Raw genomic sequence first — 20052 nt, 5'->3', positions numbered from 1 at the left:
CTCCGTTACCCTGGATAATAGACCTGAGATACTTAAAACTCGCTCTCTTGGGGATAACTTGAGCATCAAGCTTAACCTCTACGTCTGCATCATGGGTCCCGTCACTGAACTTGCACTCCAAGTATTCTGTCTTGGTTCTACTCAGTTTGAAACCTTTAAACTCCAAGGTCTGTCTCCAAACCTCCAACCTCGCGTTAACTCCGCTACGCGTCTCGTCAATCAACACTATATCATCAGCAAATAGCATGCACCAAGGCACCTCCCCTTGGATGTGACGCGACAGTACATCCACCGCCAAAGCAAATAAAAATGGGTTAAGAGTCGATCCATGGTGCAACCCCATCACCACAGGGAAATGCTCCGAGTCACCACCCACAGTTCTCACTCGAGTCTTAGCATCATCATACATATCCTTAATCACCCTAATGTACGCTATCGGAACACCGCTAACCTCCAAACACCTCCACAGGACCTTCCTCGGAACTTTATCGTATGCTTTCTCAAGGTCAATAAACACCATATGCAAATCCTTCTTCCTCTCCCTATACTGCTCCACTAATCTCCTTACCAGATGAATCGCTACGCCCTGGCATGAATCCAAATTGATTCTCGAAAATAGACACGCACCTCCTCACCCTGGCCTCCACCACCCTCTCTCAAACCTTCATAGTGTGATTCAACAACTTGATACCCCTATAATTATTGTAATTTTGGATATCACCCTTGTTCTTGTAAAGCGGAACCATCATACTCCACCACCATTCTTCGGAAATCTTCTTTGTCTTAAAAATAACATTAAACAGCCCAGTGAGCCACTCCAAACCTGCCCGCCCCGCGCTCTTTCAGAATTCCACCGGGATTTCGCCTGGCCCCGTCGCTCTGCCCCTACACATCTTACGCATCGTCCCTTCCACCTCCTCCACCATAATCCGCCTATAGTACCCAAAATTCCGCCGATTCTCGGAGTGCTCCAACTCACCCAGCACAATGCGTCTATCCCCCTCCTCATTCAACAGTTTATGGAAGTATGTTTGCCATCTTCTCCTAATGAGTGCCTCGTCCATCAACACTTTTTCATCCTCGTCCTTGATGCACTTGACTTGGTCTAAGTCGTGGGCTTTCCTCTCCCTCACCTTGGCTAACCGGTACAACCTCTTGTCCCCGCCTTTGCCCTCGAGCTCCTTGTACAAATGAGCAAACGTCGCGTTCTTAGCCGTCGTAACTGCTAACTTCGCCTCTTTCTTTGTCTTTCTGTAACACTCCCGATAAGTCCTTTTTTCCTCCTCATTTGTACTCTCTACTAGCTTCAAATAAGCAGCTTTCCTAGCTTTCACTTTACCTTGAACCTCTCCATTCCACCACCAGCTCCCTTTATGACCCCCAGGAGAGCCCTTCGTGACCCCTAAGACCTCTCTAGCAGCTACCCTAATGCAATCCGCAGTCGTAAACCACATACTAGACGCGTCCCCCCTACTCATCCAGGCCCTCATAGCCAACAACTTCTCCCCTAAATCCTGAGCTTTGTCCTTGGTCAAGTTACCCTATTTGATCTTAGGTTGTCTGCACCCCGCCCTCTTCCTCCTACTCTTCTTGATCTCCAGGTCCATAACTAGGAGCCTATGTAGAGTCGCGAGGTGCTCACTTGGGATGACCTTGCAGTCAGTGCACAGACCTTTATCACATTTCCTGTAGAGAAGATAATCAATCTGAGTCTTTCCCATTGAATTCCGAAAAGTGACCAGGTGCTCTTCCCTCTTTGGAATATAAATTTGCAAACGAAATATAAATTTACCCTCTTTTTATTTATTCTTTTATAGTCAAAAAATAAAAAATATTCGAGTTAGTAATAAATTATGAACTAATGAACTAACCCTTTTATTGGTTATTGGAACACTAACACTTGCTAAAAAGAGTTTTCCTCGTTCTATGAACGGGAAGGATGAAAGAGAGTCAGTATGTTAATTCCTCATCCGCAAATTAGCCTGAATGAATTGGGAAAGCAAACAGAAAGATTCGATTCTGACTTCGTAGAGTCGGTGCTGTTGTTGCCTGCACGTATGGCTGTTTCTCACTCCGTTCCGAAGGGTCAATGGGCTTTTGTTTTTTGGAACAGACGGCAGTATTTTGCTGACGTCTCGAATCAAGCTTTTATTGTGATATTCATAAAAATTTAAATTTAAACATATTAAATTTAAGTTCGGGATCCGCTTTGATTGATCGGGCAAAAGGCTAGGGGCGGCTTGAGAGTTTTTTGGATGAATTGTGCAGAGGTGTGCTTAGAGAATATGGAGAAAGATTTGGATGAATTATGTGCTAGAGATTTTGGAGAATTTTCTGGTGCTACTTTGGAGATTTGATGTTAACTGCCTTTTGATGTGGGACATTAACGGCGAGGAGAAGAAAAAAACCAAAAGGGGCTGAGATGTTGGTGTCAGAGATACTGTAGTTTGAAATTGGTCCAATTGGTAGCCAAAGCCAACATAGGCGTGCCACCCGTACGGTTAAGCTATTGCCTCTGGCTGTTTAATGACTTTTACTAACTCATTTACTTTATCAAAAACAAAAGAAGAAGAGAAGAAAAAAGAACATTAGACATTGATATCTGAACATGACCAAATTACATAGGCTTAAAACGTCAAAAAAATTAATGCCAATTTTCAGGGGTTTTCTATGTATTTGGTCTTCCGAGAAATAGTTTAACTTCTAAATGGTGTCAATGAAGTGACGTCACGTAATATCATTTCGTCCGTAATTTTTATTAAATATATTTATTAATAGTATGAGAAAATGCATAAATAATATAAATGACATCACTTGTCACATATTATCTTTGTTAGTTTCGGGATCAATCAAATTTGTTTTTAGTTTTATAATTTTATCTCTTTTTTTTACATATGAGAGATTTATTTTTACACGTAAGAGATCTGTTTTTTACACACAAGATATCTAAAAAGATTATTTTCTTAAATTATAAACTGTAAACGGGTATGATGTACCAATAACACATTAGTTATGTACTTGATTTTATTCTAAGAGGTCAAAGGTTCGAACCTCAACTAGCACGTATTTTGACAAATATTTGAGAGAGCTTCTATAGTTAAAAGTTGTGATTATTTTCTAATTTAACACTCAATAAAACCAATGGACTAAAGCTATTTCTTGTCTAGAAATATGATCATTAAAATTATTTATTTTCACTCTATAAATTTTGACACCACTCGCAAAAATTCCTATGTAAGACATGCTTCTATATATTGATGTAACGAGCTTTTATATGATCAAAGTTATTTAAAAAATAATTGCATGTAATTTTCTTTAATAAGGGTGTTTTAGTAATATGCAAAATATGTTATATCCTTTAAATTCTTCAAGGGAGACAAAAAGCTAACAAAATCCATGAATTAAGGTAATAATGTTGCGTTATTTTACAGCACATCGAGTTTCTCTCAAAGTAAATAACTACGTTATAAAAAAATATTAATTAAATTGTTGTCATGTACTAATGATATGATAACAAAAACATAATGGTTTACTTTGAATTATTTAACCAAGTTTCTACTTACCAGGATTACCTCACGATAAAAGAATTTGACTGGGTAGTTGAACAATATGATGATGACGACAAACATGGCTTTGACCATTTATTCCCTTTAATTATTGGTTTTGGGAACTTATTTGAAATAAATTATACAAGTGATGTTAACATCTATAGCAGTATATATTACAACAACAACAACAACAATAACCTAGTGGAATTTCATAAGTGAGGTATGAGGAGATTAATGTGTACGCAGATCTTACCCATACTCCGGAGGAGTAGAAATGTTGTTTCCTATGGACCCTCGACTCAAGAAGATGAAAAGAGATAGTGGAGCAGTAATAGCAAAGGAAACAAGAAAGATAAAGCAGCAACATAATTTTCAGAAAATAGAAAGAAAAACAATAACACTAAGCAGTAACAATGGCTAAGTAACAAACACAATGGAGTAATATAGATACAACAAGAGCCACTAGCATCCTAAGACAATACACTATCACACTAGCCTCTTACGACCTAACCTGCAGCCCTAAAGAGGTAATATAGACACAACTGAAGCAACTAGCAGCCTAAGACAAAACATACGCTAGCCTCCTACTCCTAACCTACAATCTTAATGCTCGACCTCCATAATTTTCTATCAAGAGTCATGTCCTCGGAAATCTGAAGTCGCATCAGGTTTTGCCTGATCACCTCTACCCAATATTTCTTTGGCCGCCCTCTACCTTTTCTCATACCCGTCAAGGCATGCAGTACACACATCCTTACCGGGGCATCCATGCTTCTTCTCCGCACGTGTCCGAACCATCTAAGCCTAGCTTCCCGCATCTTGTCTTCCATAAGAGTCACGCCCACCTTCTCCCGAGGAACCGCCTCGTAGTCCCAAAGTAAATATGAAGTGCAATGGGATCTCCCGAGGAACCGCCTCGTAGTCCCAAAGTAAATATGCAGCAAGTAATTGAAGGAAAGCCCTAATATTTAGCAAGAATCTTGCAGTTAAGGATTTAATTCAAATCAAGAAAAGCATGTAATTCAACTAAGCATGTTGCACAAATTGCAAGTAAGAGTTAAGGCACGTAAACATGCTATGCTAGACTAAACATGACCAGTACATATGCTAGGAAACCCAATTAATGTATTTTAAAAGATGAAAAATCAGCAAGAACCAAATTTTCCATAATCAGCTCGTGTACGCACTCGTCACCTCGCGTACATGACGCTCACATATCATAAATTGTTACAACAGTACCAAAACCTAAGAGGATTTCCCCCACACAAGGTTAGACAAGTCACTTACCTCAAATCTCGCTCAATCAATAGATAAGGATGCCTTTCCCTCGATTTTCAAACTCTGAATGGCTCAAATCTAGCCAAAAGCAATTACATATCATGAATAGAACTACAAGAAACTAATTTAAGTAATAAATCTACGACTTTAGTAAAGAATCGAAAAATCACTCCAAAAAGTCGACCCGGGCCTACGTCTCAAAATCGGGTAAAATTTACGAAATACGAATACCCATTCAACCATGGGTTCACCCATACCAATATTACTCAAATCCGATATCAAAATCCCAAAATTCGGTTGAAGAACTTTCCAACTTTCCCCCCAAATTTCTCAACTCAAATCCTTAATTAAATGAAGAAATTAACAATAGATTAGTGGAATTTAACCAAAAAAGAGTTAAGAATCATTACCCAATGGTTTCCTCTGAAAATCCTTCAAATTATCGCCTAAATCCAAGCTCTCAAAGTCCCAAAGTAAAAATAAGATCAAACCCTCGTAATTTCCCCTTTTCTGCCTAGTGATCTCGCACATGCGGACCCACAGTCGCACTTGCAGAATTTACATCACAGGTGCGGACTTGACTTAAAACACATGGGTCCACTTCTACGATCAAAAGGCCGCTACTGCGAGTGCGCGCCTGCGAACATTGTCCGCTTCTGCGGACTCCCCCTCCCAGCTTACTCTTCGCTTCTGCGGAACTTCAAACGCATATGCGGGCTCGCAGATGCGGCATTTACCTTGCACCTGCGATCCCTGGCCATATCCTCAAATCTCGTTTATGCGCTCCTTAGCTCGCTTCTGCGAGCTCGCACCTGCGGTCAGCCTTACGTAGGTGCGATTACACCAGAACCAGCCCAACACCAGAAAATCTTCTAAGTCCAAAAATGATCCGTTAACCATCTGAAACTTACCCGAGACCCCCGGGACCTCAACCAAATATACCAACCTATCCTAAAACATCACACATACTTAGTCGAGCCTTTAAATCACATCAAACAACGCTATAACATGAATTACACATCGATTCAAGCCTATTGAACTTCAAAGTTTCAAACATCTATATCCGACGTCGAAACCTACCAAATCAAGTCCGATTTACATTAAATTTTGCACACAATTCATTATTGATATTACGGACCTATTCTAACTTCCAGAATCAGAATCCGACCCCGATATCAAAAATTCCACTCCCGGTCAAACTTTATAAAAATCATCAAATTTCCAACTTTCGCCAATGACGTTAAAATGACCTAAGGGCCTCCAATTCAACATCCGAACATGCTCCTAAGACCAAAATCATCCTACGAAGCTATTGGAACTGACGAAACTCCATTCCGAAGTTGTCTTCACACAATTCAAACTATGGTCGATTCCTACGACTTAAACTTCCATTTCGGGGACTATGTGTCCCATTTCACTCCGAAACCAAAAATAAAAATTTCCGGCAAGTCACAAAACCAAAATGAAGTAGAGGAAGCAATAATTAGGGGTTCAGAGCTAATACTCTCAAAACGATCGATCGGGTCGTTAGAGCTTTTTTTCCCAATTTTTCTTCATTTGATGTTCTTTATTTTTTTATGCTTTCTTGTTGTATAGAGTTTTAATGGAATTTGTCAATGGATTTCAATCGTTTTAACTTAGCAATTTTCTTTCATGTTGCACAATTGGTGTTCAAATTGAAATTGTCAATCAATAAATTTGGAATGTATTTGACTCTCCACCATTGACAGTCATTAAAAAGCTTTGAAATCGAATTTGGGTTTTTAAAAATCATTATTTGTTTGGAATGGGTGTTGTTTCAAACAATTAAGAATATTGTTTGGAGTTTATATCTCAATTTTGAGGGTGTTTTAGTGAAGATTAGACTTGCTTTTGGCTTAATTTCAGATTGAAACTCGAAAAAGAAAAACACATGATATACAATATACTTACGAAATTGTAGTAAAGTTGTATTACACATGACATACAATATACTTACGAAATTATAATAAAGTTGTATGTAAATTGTATTCTGTTGTAGTTATATATTTTTTTTTATTTGAATATTGTATGAAAGTTGAAAAATAGTTGTATAATGTATGAATCATTGTATAAAATTTATATTTAAGTTATCAATACTATCTTTTTACATAAAGTTGTTGATATGTATCAAAATTGTATTAAGAGAGTAAGTTTTGATTGGAATTTTAGAGAGGAAGAAGCACACACTACGGACAAAATATATACAAATTAGATACAAAAGATATACAAAGACATATTGTATAAAAATTGTATGTAAGTTGTATGATATTATAGTTGTATTTAACCGAGTAAAAATAATGTATGAAAGTTATAGATAAGTTGTATAATATATAATTAATTGTATGAAATTTATTTTTACTATGTATGTTGTTGTAAATATTCAAATTTGCATTAAATTTGTAAGAAATTTATTTTAAATTTGTATGTTGATGTACTATATATTATTCTTTTCTCAGTTGATTTTATCTTCTCTGAAGTCCGAGGAGATACTAAATTTTGTTTAGCCGCAACATTCGATGTAGGTTTTTCGTCGCCGGCTTTTGGAGACATTACCTTCTTACTATGCTTACTATGCCTCGTTTACACTATGTTCAGGTGTGACCGTGCCCCCCTATTATTTCTGATAAAATTATTGACTAAATTGATGCTTCATCTTATTCCCATATAGAAAGGGGTAAAAGAAATTTCTGGAAAAATATTATCTTCCAACTTCAACTGAACCGTTACCTAATGGATAGTACTTTCATGGAAATAACAGGGGACCGTTGGGAACTGGGACCAAATGACGAATCTTCTCATCCAACTAGACCATTTTCATAATTAAATATAAGTTCGATCTGGAGAGAAGAGGGGGGGGGGGGGGGAGGAGAGAAAAAAGGAAAAATGTGTAACTAAATCCCTTGATTGAAGGCACTAATAATGGATTGGAAAACTTTTAAGGTGAAATGTATATAATTTGTAAGTAATCCTTGTTTAGGGCGGGTAATATACAAAATTATAACGATTTTGATAAATAAATTTCAAATATTGTATAGGAACGAAAAAATCCCAAATTTTAATACACGCTGCCATAATTTTGATTCATGTTGCCTGAATTTCTAGCATTTTGGCGGAAAGATTTAGTGATAATCAGAATTTATGGTGATTTAAAATTTTGGCCCGAGATTATTTTCCAAAACTTCTCTTAAGGAATCAGCCATGTCGCCTCTCGGGCTTGTGACACTGTTAAAGGATGAATAAAAATGGATCTGGATATACGGTAGTCCAAAGTAGTCAATTTACTAGGCTTATTCTTGGGCCATTAAATCCAGTGTTTGGGCCAATAAATTGTACTATTAGCTAATCTGTTTTTATTCTTTGGATTTTAACACATTTGATTCGGCAAAAAATAATTATAGCCGTTAGCTAATTATGTAAAAAATAATATATAATTAATATCTAAAAATTATACATTACTGATTATTACTTTGGGAGGCAACTATAATGTGTACATTTTCCTTTATTATTATTATTAGTATTATTATTATTATTATTATTGGTTTCCACACTAACATTTTCATTTGAAAAATGAAACTTTAAACTCTATCAATTGCAACGATTGAAATCATTTCATGATTTAAAAAGTTCCTCATATTGTTAAACGTTAGTGTCCATCCAGTTAAAAATATAAAAACAATAAGGAAACAAATAGTATAAATTATGATAAATATTTACCTACACATGGTGTTTACACCAAGATGCAATTTAGTCTTATTAGTTAAATAATTAAAATAAAAATGCATAGCCGAGTAATAAATATGCTTACAAAACACATGTCTTGTATTCACTAGTGTGATATAAACACTAGTGGGCAAGTAACACTTTACTTTAGAAACTATGCATAAAATTTTGATCCTTTTAAATGTCATCATCATCAACCCAGTAATAATCTTACTAGTGGGGTCTGGGGAGGATAGAGTGTATGCAGACCTTACCCCTATCCCGTGGGTAGGGGGCTATTTTCGGGAGACCCTCGGCTCAGAGATAAAAGATCAAAGAGATCTATAACAACAACAGAAATCAGACAAATAGCATCAGCACCGTAATAGATAACAAATAAATGGAAGGACAATAAGTATGTTAATAATAATAAAATTGAAAAATAACAAATATTGGAAATAAAAAACGTGTGATGAACAACAACCGCTAGAAGACCCAGACAATGGAAAAACGCTCAACTACCCCTAATCTACAATCTTAATGCTCGACATCCACACTTTTCTATCAAGGGCTATGTCCTCGGAAATCTGTAGTTGTGCCATGTCCTGCCTGATCACCTCACCCCAATACTTCTTAGGCCGCCCTCCACCTCTTCTCGTACCTGTCAAAGTCAACCGTTTACACCTCCTAACCGGGGCATCTAGGCTCCTCCTCCGCACGTGCCCGAACCATTTAAGTCTTGCTTCCCGCATCTTGACGTCCATGGGAGCCATGCCCACCCTCTCTCGAATATCTTCATTCCTAATCTTATCCAGCCTAGTGTGCCCACACATCCATCTCAACATCCTCATTTCTGCTACTTTCATCTTCTGGATATGAGAATTCTTGATTAGCCAACATTCAGCTCCATACAACATGGTTGGTCTAACCACCGCTCTATAGAACTTATCTTTAAGTTTCAGTGGCAGCTTCTTGTCGCACAGGACTCCAGACGCTAACCTCCATTTCATCCACCCCACCCCGACACGGTGCGTGATATCCCCGTCAATCTCCGCGTCTTCCTGGATAATTGACCCTAGGTACTTGAAACTCTCTCTCTTAGGGATAACTTGCGTGTCGAGCGTCACCTCCATGTCCGCTTCCCCCGATACCTCGCCGAACTTACACTCCAAATATTCCGTCTTGGTCCTACTCAACTTGAAACCTTTAGACTCTAAGGCCTGCCTCCATACCTCCAGTCTCTTCATTCACGCCGCCTCTCGTCTCATCTATCAGAACTATATCATCAGCGAACAACACTCAGATCCTTTTACATGTAAAATATCATTTTCGCAAGTAGATTTTGAAAATGTTAAAATTTAGGAAATGTAAAAGAGGCAGACTATTCAACATGACCTAAGTAAAGTTTTTGTGGGCTCCATATAGTTGATAGCAAATATAGGAGAAGATATATATGTTGACATTATAGTATACCCCTCAAATCTCATGAACCTGCATTGACTGAGTTCTTTTATCCAATAAATGATAATTAAATTTTTCAAAGACAAAAAAACTTTTAAAAGTTTAAAGATTGACATAGTCAAATTTACTACACACTTTTCCATCTCCTTTAAAAGAAAGCCCTCCTTTCTGTAAAATTTGGAAGTAACAAATAAAACTATATAGCTAAGCTAAGTGTCTGGTTAAGACATTATTGTGTTTTGGAAAAAACAACCTTTTTTTAAGCTAGTGTTTAATTTGGCCATGGGAAGAGCTCCTTGTTGTGACAAAAGTAAAGTTAAGAGAGGGCCATGGTCTCCTGAAGAAGACAACACTCTCAAAAACTATCTTGAGAAAAATGGCACTGGTGGCAATTGGATTGCTCTCCCTCAAAAAGCAGGTTTCTTTTTACATTATCACTATAATTTTACTCATTCTCTCGAGCCGAATGTCTTTCGGAAATAATCTCTCTACCTCCAGAGTAGGGGTAAAGTCTGTTTACACACTACCCCACTCATACCCTACATGTGTAATTTCAGTGAGTTTGTTGTTATTGTTTGTAGTATAATTTTACACGTTGTGGTAGATTTTTTGCCTTTCAATAATTAGTTCTAGTTATCATGGAAAGATTTTGTACTTATCTTTTAAATAACTTGATAACGTAATTTTTTTTTTTTATATATATATATATAATTTTTTTTGTGGTTAAACTCTTCTTTTTTAATATATATAATATTTTTGATTTGCAAAGTTTAGGCCTAAGAAGATGCGGGAAGAGTTGCAGGCTGAGATGGCTAAATTACCTTAGACCAGACATCAAGCATGGAGGTTTTACTGAAGAAGAAGACAACATTATTTTAACACTCTATGGTCAAATTGGAAGCAGGTTGGTCAATGGGTGTTTAATTTCTTTAATCCTAAACAAGTATATAGTACAAGAAAAGCAACTAATGTTTAGTAGGAACAACAGTAAAATTGTCTTCGATCTATAGTTCACGGATTCGAGGCATGGAGCAGCCATTAATGCTTGCATTAACTGCTTTGTGCATATGACTTAACACATGAAAAGCAAGAATCTTGAATTGCTTTATAATGAATCCGAAACAAATTATTATTATTATTATTATTATTATTATTATTATTATTATTATTATTATTATTATTATTATTATTATTATTTTTATTTTATTTTTGTGAAAATTAGGTGGTCTGTGATAGCTGCAAATCTACAAGGAAGAACAGATAATGATGTGAAGAATCATTGGAATACAAAATTGAAGAAAAAGCTTATGGCAGCTGAAAACAATAATCTTAGCAGCTGCAGCTACAATTCTAGTGATTTAAATCACAATTTTTCTATAAATTCCTTTTCAAGAAATTACTCTAACATGGATTCTAACACGTTCACAAGTCTAATGGACCCAAATTTAATTAATCCAAACTTGGTAATTCCAGAAATGTTAGTTGCAGAATCAGATCAATTATTCTCACTTCAAAGCCTGATGGAAATTCAAGAGAATGGTACAATTCAATTAGCTCAAGATCAAGAAGATGGTTATATTATGGATTTTAACTCTGGAATTTCATCATCTTATTACTATGATTTAGTAAATGGCTTTGATTTTCAAGAGAAATTTATTGGAGCTGATGATCCAAATTACTTTTCTAGCTCTTCAAATTATTCCACATTGGTGCAGCTGCAAGCTAACAATATTCCTCACATTGATCAGACTTTCAGAGGAGTTGAAAAATAGCTGAAGGGGCAGATTTAATCTAATTAAGAAAATAATTGCACTCTTTAATTTTCATTAATGTTCTGTGTATATGAATCCTAGTCAAGAATATTTAAATTAGTTATCTATTACTGTAAAGTGTTTTATTTCCTTCTTATTCCCTTTGTGGAAGATGACCATTCTACTTAAAATCATTAATGCATTGTCACGTAAATAGCCAATTTTTTTTTTTTAGCTGGTATACATTATACATTGATCATATATTTTTATATACATAGTATACATGAGTCATGCATATCTTATACACCCGCCGGCTATTTTTAGTTTAAGAGAATAGATAGACGGCTATTTGGGTTAATTCTCCATTGATTAATTATATCTCGACACATGAAGTTGAATGGGAGACTTACAGAAATGCAGGGTAAAGTTGTATACAATATCTTGTGGTCCGACCTTCCTCAAATCCCGCACATAACGGGAGCTTAATGCACCGCGTTGCCCCTTTTTTTTTAATCATATAAATAAAGTACATATAAACATCCAACTCAAAATCTTAAGATAGTTGAGATAAACTAAACTAAATTTAAAAACGGCTTTAGATGTCCTAATATAATATCCAGTATCTCCAATTATTTTATTATTGTGCACTTATGCCTAGAGTAAAGTGGACCTCCGCTCCTTATATCATGTACCTCCTTAATTCCATTTCAAATGACATTCTCGTTATTCTAACATGTTCTAAAAAGAATGAGTAATACTTTTATATGTTGGAAAGTAATTAAACTTCTCAATAATTCCAATCTTAATGATATGATTTTATAGCCATATAATGATATACATGTTTTACTGCAATCACAAGTTTCAAAAAAAATAAATTCTTAAACTTCGAACGCAATAAAAAACGTGGCTTCACAGAAAAAGAAATGGAGGGAGTATACATATATGTATGATTGGCAATAGGGGCGGATGTAGTAGTGTTAACACTACGGGTTTATTGGAATCAATAGTTTTGACTCTGACCCTATATATGTATTAGAAACATTATCAAATAAGTACAAATAATAGATTTCAAACTCAGTAAAAGTCAATGAATTATGTTAGAATCCTGAAATCGAACTCGAACTTATAAAATTTAAATCTTGAATCCGTCTCCAACTGAAAAATAATTTAGGACGTAACATTAACTTCTAGAGCAAGGTGCCCATGAACGCATATAAATGTGCAAATTAATTGTCAGCATCATATCGTGCAAATTTGTTAACTTTAGACTCATTCAGTAGTCATGTATCTTGCATGGATATTGCCCAATTCAGAGAAATGATAGCGTGTTGACGTTTTTTTGGGAAACTTCATTGCTAGGTCTTTGATACAGAAAACGATATTATTTTTATCTTTTAATGGCCAACTTTTAATAAACAATTAGAATTTGAGAAATAAGTTAAGTTAAGCATTATGTTTTCACGAGGAAATGCTTGCGTCAACATGCACATGCACATGCAAACGCAATGAAGTAGCTAGTGCGTCAATTAATAACTTCTCCATCTTTTGGAATTAAATTCCTGTTGGTCCTATTTATTATTAATCAATAGAATTAGTTATACACTATAACTTATAAATTATAAACTTTGTCTTACTTGTCTCTCATTCAGTCAATTGAAAACTTATCCTGTTCTTATCACACAGCAGATTGTTGTGGATTAGAAAACTCGCAAAAGGACTCTGGATAGAAGAAGACGTAGAAAGTTCGTGCTAGAAAATTACACTATATAGTTAGTTACTTTTATTTTATTTATGTGTATATATTACATGTTGAATATTCTTGACATTGTTGTGCGTTTACTTTTTTATATTTAACACCTCAGTGAAAATTCTAGTTCTGACACTAAGGCGGTTTCATTCAATAATTGTAATTAGTTCTTCTTCTTTTTAAAAAAAAATAAAAATTATCTTTGGTTTTCGTTGGAACAATGATTGAGCTTTCTTCAATTCTATTTAAACTTTTCTTTGAACGTGTAAAACTCAAGTAGTTATGTATGGTTGGTGGATCAGGGATTCTTGGGTGAAAAAAAATAGGGATCTAAACGAATGGAGGTTCCTAAGTCCTATCTAAGTACAATATAGGGGAAAAAAACTCTTTAGGTATATGTATTTAATTTATATACCCCTTTATTTTCAAGTATATCTATAATGATTATCAAGAATTTTGGTGGGATGAATAAAATCTCGGGTTTAAACTTTGGAATGAGAAAAATCCTAGTAATGAGTATTTTTCTCTTTAATTAATATTATACCATGCGAATTCGAATGGCTCGGAACCTAAAAGCAGATACCAAACATTCAATAAATTAAAAAAAAAAAATCATGGTCTAAAAGGTATAGCTACTTAGCTTTCAAATGGTCGGCAAGACAATACTTCATGATCTACGGAAAATAATGGCCAATAAGAGTCATCAAACTTGAATATAATAAATCAACTCCCAGAAGGCGAAGGAAGAAGTTTATTACTTCTTTTTAATCCAATTATGGTTGAAATATATTAAGTAAAGATTCCACACAATAATTGATGCCTCTTCAAACTATTTAATATTTCTTTACGGTATTCATAAAACATATCCTTTCGATTTGCTATAGGGTAATTAGGCCCGTGATTAGGGTTACGATTAGACTTAGGTGAGCATAGGATAGGATAGAGCAAGGTCAAGGTATATTAAAACCAAACATGAATTCCATGTAGTAATTCTTTCATGGGTTTCATTAAACAAGGAGTTTAACTCGTGTACATAGGTCGGGTGAATTCAGATTTTGCAATTACCAAACCAAATCAATTGTGTCAGATTATTAAAACTAAAGACCAAACCAAACCAATAAACTTGAATTTTTCAATCTCGGTTTTTCTCGGGTTTTTGGGTTATTCGGGTTTTTTCGATTTTTTCTCCGGCAAAATCTTCGTAGCACAAAACATATAACTTGTGCTACAGATATTTCTTTAATCCTAGTAAGATACAACTATATAAGGTATTTTTCAAGAAAATAATACAAAATATGAGATGTGTCATGACAATATCCTCAAATATTCAACAATAAAGACAATAAATCACGTAATATATATATTGCTAATTAAAAAGCCATAATATAAACATAATCTAAAAGTACTAAGTCATGCTAAAATAAGTAAACTAAAAAGGGAGTATAAATTACATGACTAAACGCTAAAGAAAAATAAAAATAGCTAGGTTATGCATTTTTATCTAAATCATTGCAAAACAAAAAAAAAATATTCAATACATTGTCATTCCTAGTATTAAATTGAATGTCTTTTGTTAACATTAGTATTGTTTTAATTTTGGTTTGGGCTTTGTTAGCATTATTTGAGTTACTAATATTAATGGCCATAAAACTTATTGGAACATTCAAAAGTTCTAAGTCCAACCTTGAAATAATACCTTAAGAGATAAAATTATGAAAATATTTAAGAAATATTTATAAATTACATCACAATAAATATATTTATATATTAAATATATCTAAAATTTCTTTATATGTATTGTCGGGTTGATTTGGTTTCGCTTTGACTTTCTTTAGTTAAACCAAACCAAACCAATTATGGTCGGAATTTTTTTTCCAACACCAAACCAAATCAAACCGAACCATAATCGGATTTTTTTTCTCGTTTTGACTCGGATTATCGGGTTGGTGCAGTTTATCGGTTTCCTTTGTACACCCCTACCGTTCACTAATAATATTTGTTTTAAAAAATATTTACAATGTTACATCACTTAAAAGCTAAATACAAATAACTGACGATAATTGATATTTGGCATATTTCTCTATATTTTGATAGTAGTTTAACCTAATTCTCAAGTGTTTATGAATAATGTAGTGGTTAAAACTTACCAAAAATATGCCTAATTGATGCTCTTTGGTTGATAGGGAGTTGAAAGAAGAATTGAAGGAATTTTTAATGTTTTGGGACGAAAATCTGCTCAAATTGAAGAAAAAGACAAAGTTCAAAAAACAACACATTTTTCCTCTAATGTGCGCTGCTCCGTGTGCGCTCATCTGGACGAGATCAAATGCAGAGCGCACGGTGCACGCGTGGCGCGAGCAGAAATTTTTGGGCAAAAATTATAAGGATATTTTGGTCTTTGGAGCAAATTTTACCCGATATAAAAGCTTCTTTTCGCCTCCCCACCCGCAATCTCGACATGGAAAGAAGAGAACATTACTTTCGAAGCAAAGAAGGGCTTGGAAGAGTCCAAAAACCATTCTGATCGAAGATTTGAAGAGTTTCTCTCAACTTCTTATTTTCGTTTGTTATGGAAATTGTTTTGAGAATAGTCATTATGTTTTTTGTATAAATATGAGTAGCTAAATTCCCAATCTAGGATATTGATGAACCCGTTGTTAGATAATTTTGAGTAAAGATTACTGAATCGCTGATACTTATTCTATTTGTTTGGCTGCAGTTTTAATGAATTCAATTATTTGAGCTCGCAATTGTTTAAGTCCTATTTCTTGTTATTCTTGGAAAATATTGACAAGGTTGGGTCAGTCAAACAATAGTACTTCGAGCTGAATTAAAGAATTACTTAACCGATTTAGAATCGTTATGGGGACATCACGATTCGACTGTGACCTAGAATTTGACGAGTTTATTATTATGATTATTTTGGGAAAAATAGTCAAGAATGGTGTCGTTATTAGTTGGGAAACTCTAGCGAACAACTTTAGGTCCAAGGTTGATAGAATAATGCCAAACAAAGATTCAAGATTTCACTCAGAGCTAGCCCGACAATTGGGGGATTCTTTACCTTACGCCTTTTTATTATCTGCAAATTTCTAAAGTTATTCTCGACTTCTAGTTTAGTTTTTTGTCAGTAACTTGAATCTAATTCATTAGTTAATATCGACAAAAGCCAAGTATATTTGTCTTCTTTTTTTTCTCAACTTAGATTATTTAGTGATTGAGTCAACTAGAACGCTTCATAGCTCTATGTGGGATTCGACCCCGACTCATAGTTGGGTAAATTATATTGCATATAATCATAGCATATCTCTTATAAAGGTGTGTTTTGGACGTTATCAATTTTGGCGTCGTTGCTAGTGAGCTAACATTTTAAGTCTTAGTTGATAAAATAAAATTGCTAAGTGTTTAAAGCTGAATTTTTTTATTTTGATTTCATTCCTAACAGGTAATCTCGATGTGTGCAGGTGTATTCCTAGGAAGCCCTCGAAGATTGGTGAACTTTTTGAAGCTTTTTCGGAACCCGAGCAAGTATTCATGGCATTAAATCGTGAAAACAAGAAAAATAAACAATCACTGAGACAACAAGATCAACTTGAACTTGGAATCACAATTGGGGGAGGGGGGGGGGGAGGGGGGGCAATCTAAACAATAACAATGAGATCAACAACAACCTTAATCCATGTGTTGTTCCTCTCGTGCCAGAAGCCTCTTTATATGAATGGGCTCTGCCCACAACTGATAACATGGCAACAACAATTGCAGTCCCACATATACAAGCTGAGAGCTTTCACATTACCAAAAATATGCTACACTTATTGCAAAATAAAGGACTGTTCTCAGGAAAGAAATTTGAAGATCCACAATAGCACCTGGGAAACTTTTTATCAATATGTGTTACTTAGAGGCATCCAAATGTGACACGATAAGCAATTAGATTGATTTTGTTCCCATTCTCAGTAACCGGGGAAGCACAAATTTGGATGAATTCACTCCCCATCAATTCCGTTATTACTTGGGACGAACTAGTCAAACAGTTTATGAACAAATTTTTCCCACCAAATAAGACGGCAAAAAAGGTTGATGAGATCATACAATTCAAGAAAAAACCAATGGAAAACTTACAAAAGATATGGGAAAGATTCAAGAGGATGCTAGTAAAGTGTCCACATTATGGTATTCCAGTGCAGATGTTGGGGAAGAGGTTTTACATGGGGCTCGCTGATAGTTTAAAGGATAATGTTGATGCTTCAGCTGGTGGAGCATTTCTGAGCAAATCATTTACTGAAGCAAGACAACTTCTGGATAAAATGGCTCAAAATTCAGGCTTGCAAACTTGAGATGCACCAATCACTCCTATAATTCATTCAGTAGCACTTGATCCGAATAACACTAATGCTAAAAATATTGCTACTCTTATGACACAGATGGGTCTCTTAACTAAGAAGATCTATGAGATGGGCACAAAGCAGGTCCGCATAGTGGATATAACAAATGGGAGATTATGCATACCATGTGTTAATCAACCATACCAGAGACCACCTGGTTGCAACCTGCAGCAACAAGTAGCATATCTAAAGCAGCAACAGAGATATCAATAACAACCGCAACTTATGGTAAAACAAGAGGATAATTTCATGTATGATATCAGAAGCATGTTGAAGCAATTGGTAGGAGATAAAGGTAAAATGGAAGGGGCAATTATGTCCAATTTTGCGGCCATTAAGAACATTTAAACATAATTGGGACAACTCTCCTCAGCTGTGAATCCCAGACCACAGGTCATTTTACGTGGAGGCACAACTGCTAATCCTAAGGACACTGGGACTCGTCTTGTGCTAGCGGTAAGTCTGAGGAATGTAAGAGATCTAGATAGAGAACAACAAGGGCAGGTAATCAGGGATGCACTTCAACCCGGGGTTGAACATTTTGAGTCAGATGATCAAAATAACCTCACTGATGTAGTGGCAACGACGCCAAAAATTGATGTTGCCCAAACTCATACCACAAATATAGGTAGTGAGGCGGTCGAAGTAATAATAAAACCCAACGCAAGTCGGGGTCGAATCCTCAGGGAGTTAGAATTGGGATTAGGTATATATTTAGTGTAATTGTATAATATGCCTTAGATTACACTTCCACATTCTTGTTTGTTGTTTCTATTTCTACTTTAAACTATTGATTGGCAATTATAAAACTAGGAGATAATATTTTTGGTTTTGGTTGTTTTTCAAATGATAAAAGATCTAGGGTTGTAACTTCCACCTAGGTGGTGGATTGAAAACTTTAGGACAAGCTTGATTGGCCGGGGTGCAATCACACGTAATTACCCACTCTATACCTCTCGATAGTTTGAGTGGTTTTGCCCAATTTGACTTTCTCAAGTCCAAATGGGTATTGCACAAAACAAGTGATAATTGCTCAAGTCGGGTCTTACTATCTCTAGATTCAACCCTTTAATTGGGGCTATCAATTTCTTGAGTTCACCCAATTTCTTGTTAGCCAAGTTTTTCTAGACTTAGTCTCTTTTTCTCAAGTAGAGACTAAATCAATTAGGCATGAATCAATATTTGCAACCATTAATTCTTGAATTCAAGCAAGAACTAGGCTAAATATCACTAACCCAATCACAAATAAGTCCTAAATCAAACACCCATTAAGTACCCACACTAGAGTTGGGCCACAACCCTAGCTATAAATTTAGCTACTCATGAAAAATGAAGAAATATAAGAAGAAATTAAGATAGAATGTATAATAATCGATTAGGGAAAGAAAATTTAATGTTTAGAAGCTAATCTAGTACAATATTACTCAAAACAGTAAAGAAAAATGGCTCAAGTGCTCTCCCAAAAAACAAAACTTAACCTAAAAATGACAAAATATTCTATTTATACTAAGCTGAAAATATCTGACAAAAATGCCCCTGTGGAGATTGTGCGGCCACATAATTATATGTGCGGTTCGCACAATGAGACTTGGCTTGACAGGTTCCAGTTCTGCGGCCGCACAATTCTGGATTGTGGCCGCACTCCTACAACTACTGCGGACTGCACATTTATGAGTGCGACCGCACTCTTGCTTCTGCAGCCGCATAATTATAGTGTGGTCCGCACTCTTTGATCTTAAGCTCTAGTTGTGTGAGACTTTTGCGGACTGCATAAAAAATGAGTGCTGCCGCACTCTTGATTATGCGGTCGCACAAAAATGGTACGGTCCGCATTTCTTCTTGAACTTGAAATCCCATCTCTCTGATCTTTGACTTCTGCGGGCCGCATAATATTGAGTGCGGCCGTACTTGTTATTTTGCGGCCGCACAATTATGGTGCGGTCTGCACTCCCTCAACTTGCCCAAAACCAGCTCTCTGAATCTCCTCTTCTGCGGCCGCACAATATTTGTGTGGTCCGCATACTCTGAAGGAAAACTGACATGGCTCTTTCTTTGTTTTATGGACACACACAGTATTGTGCTGTCCGCACTGTGGGCCTTTTGTCTTGTTTTGGTCCTTGTCCACTTTTGACTCCTTTATGAGTTGGTTTTGACTTATTTGC

The 20052-nt window shown here is 35.6% G+C and overlaps 2 protein-coding genes across 2 annotated transcripts; one reads left to right on the top strand and one right to left on the bottom strand.

Moving 5' to 3' along the window:
- Nucleotides 1-842: 842 nt before the first annotated feature.
- Nucleotides 843-1454, bottom strand: LOC107768873 (uncharacterized). Its single transcript, XM_075241941.1, has one exon. It carries the CDS (start codon nt 1452-1454, stop codon nt 843-845), a length of 612 nt encoding a protein of 203 aa, XP_075098042.1.
- Nucleotides 1455-10171: 8717 nt separating this feature from the next.
- Nucleotides 10172-11878, top strand: LOC107796610 (uncharacterized). Its single transcript, XM_016619401.2, has 3 exons — nt 10172-10425; nt 10782-10911; nt 11230-11878. The coding sequence occupies exons 1-3, from the start codon at nt 10290-10292 to the stop codon at nt 11777-11779; spliced, it is 816 nt and encodes a 271-aa protein (XP_016474887.1). The 5' UTR covers nt 10172-10289; the 3' UTR covers nt 11780-11878.
- Nucleotides 11879-20052: the final 8174 nt, after the last annotated feature.

This window comes from Nicotiana tabacum, chromosome 21 (genome assembly GCF_000715075.1).
Source record: "Nicotiana tabacum cultivar K326 chromosome 21, ASM71507v2, whole genome shotgun sequence".
NCBI classification, from domain to species: Eukaryota; Viridiplantae; Streptophyta; class Magnoliopsida; order Solanales; family Solanaceae; genus Nicotiana; species Nicotiana tabacum.
Note: the sequence above shows the minus strand (reverse complement) of the source record. Positions and strands in the feature narration are given on the sequence as shown.

Coding starts and splice junctions, on each gene's coding strand:
- LOC107768873 (XM_075241941.1), bottom strand. CDS start 1,454: ATGTGGTTTACGACTGCGGATTGCATTAGGGTAGCTGCTAGAGAGGTC.
- LOC107796610 (XM_016619401.2), top strand. CDS start 10,290: ATGGGAAGAGCTCCTTGTTGTGACAAAAGTAAAGTTAAGAGAGGGCCA. Junction 10,426..10,781: donor TGCTCTCCCTCAAAAAGCAG/GTTTCTTTTTAC, acceptor TGCAAAGTTTAG/GCCTAAGAAGATGCGGGAAG. Junction 10,912..11,229: donor TATGGTCAAATTGGAAGCAG/GTTGGTCAATGG, acceptor TGTGAAAATTAG/GTGGTCTGTGATAGCTGCAA.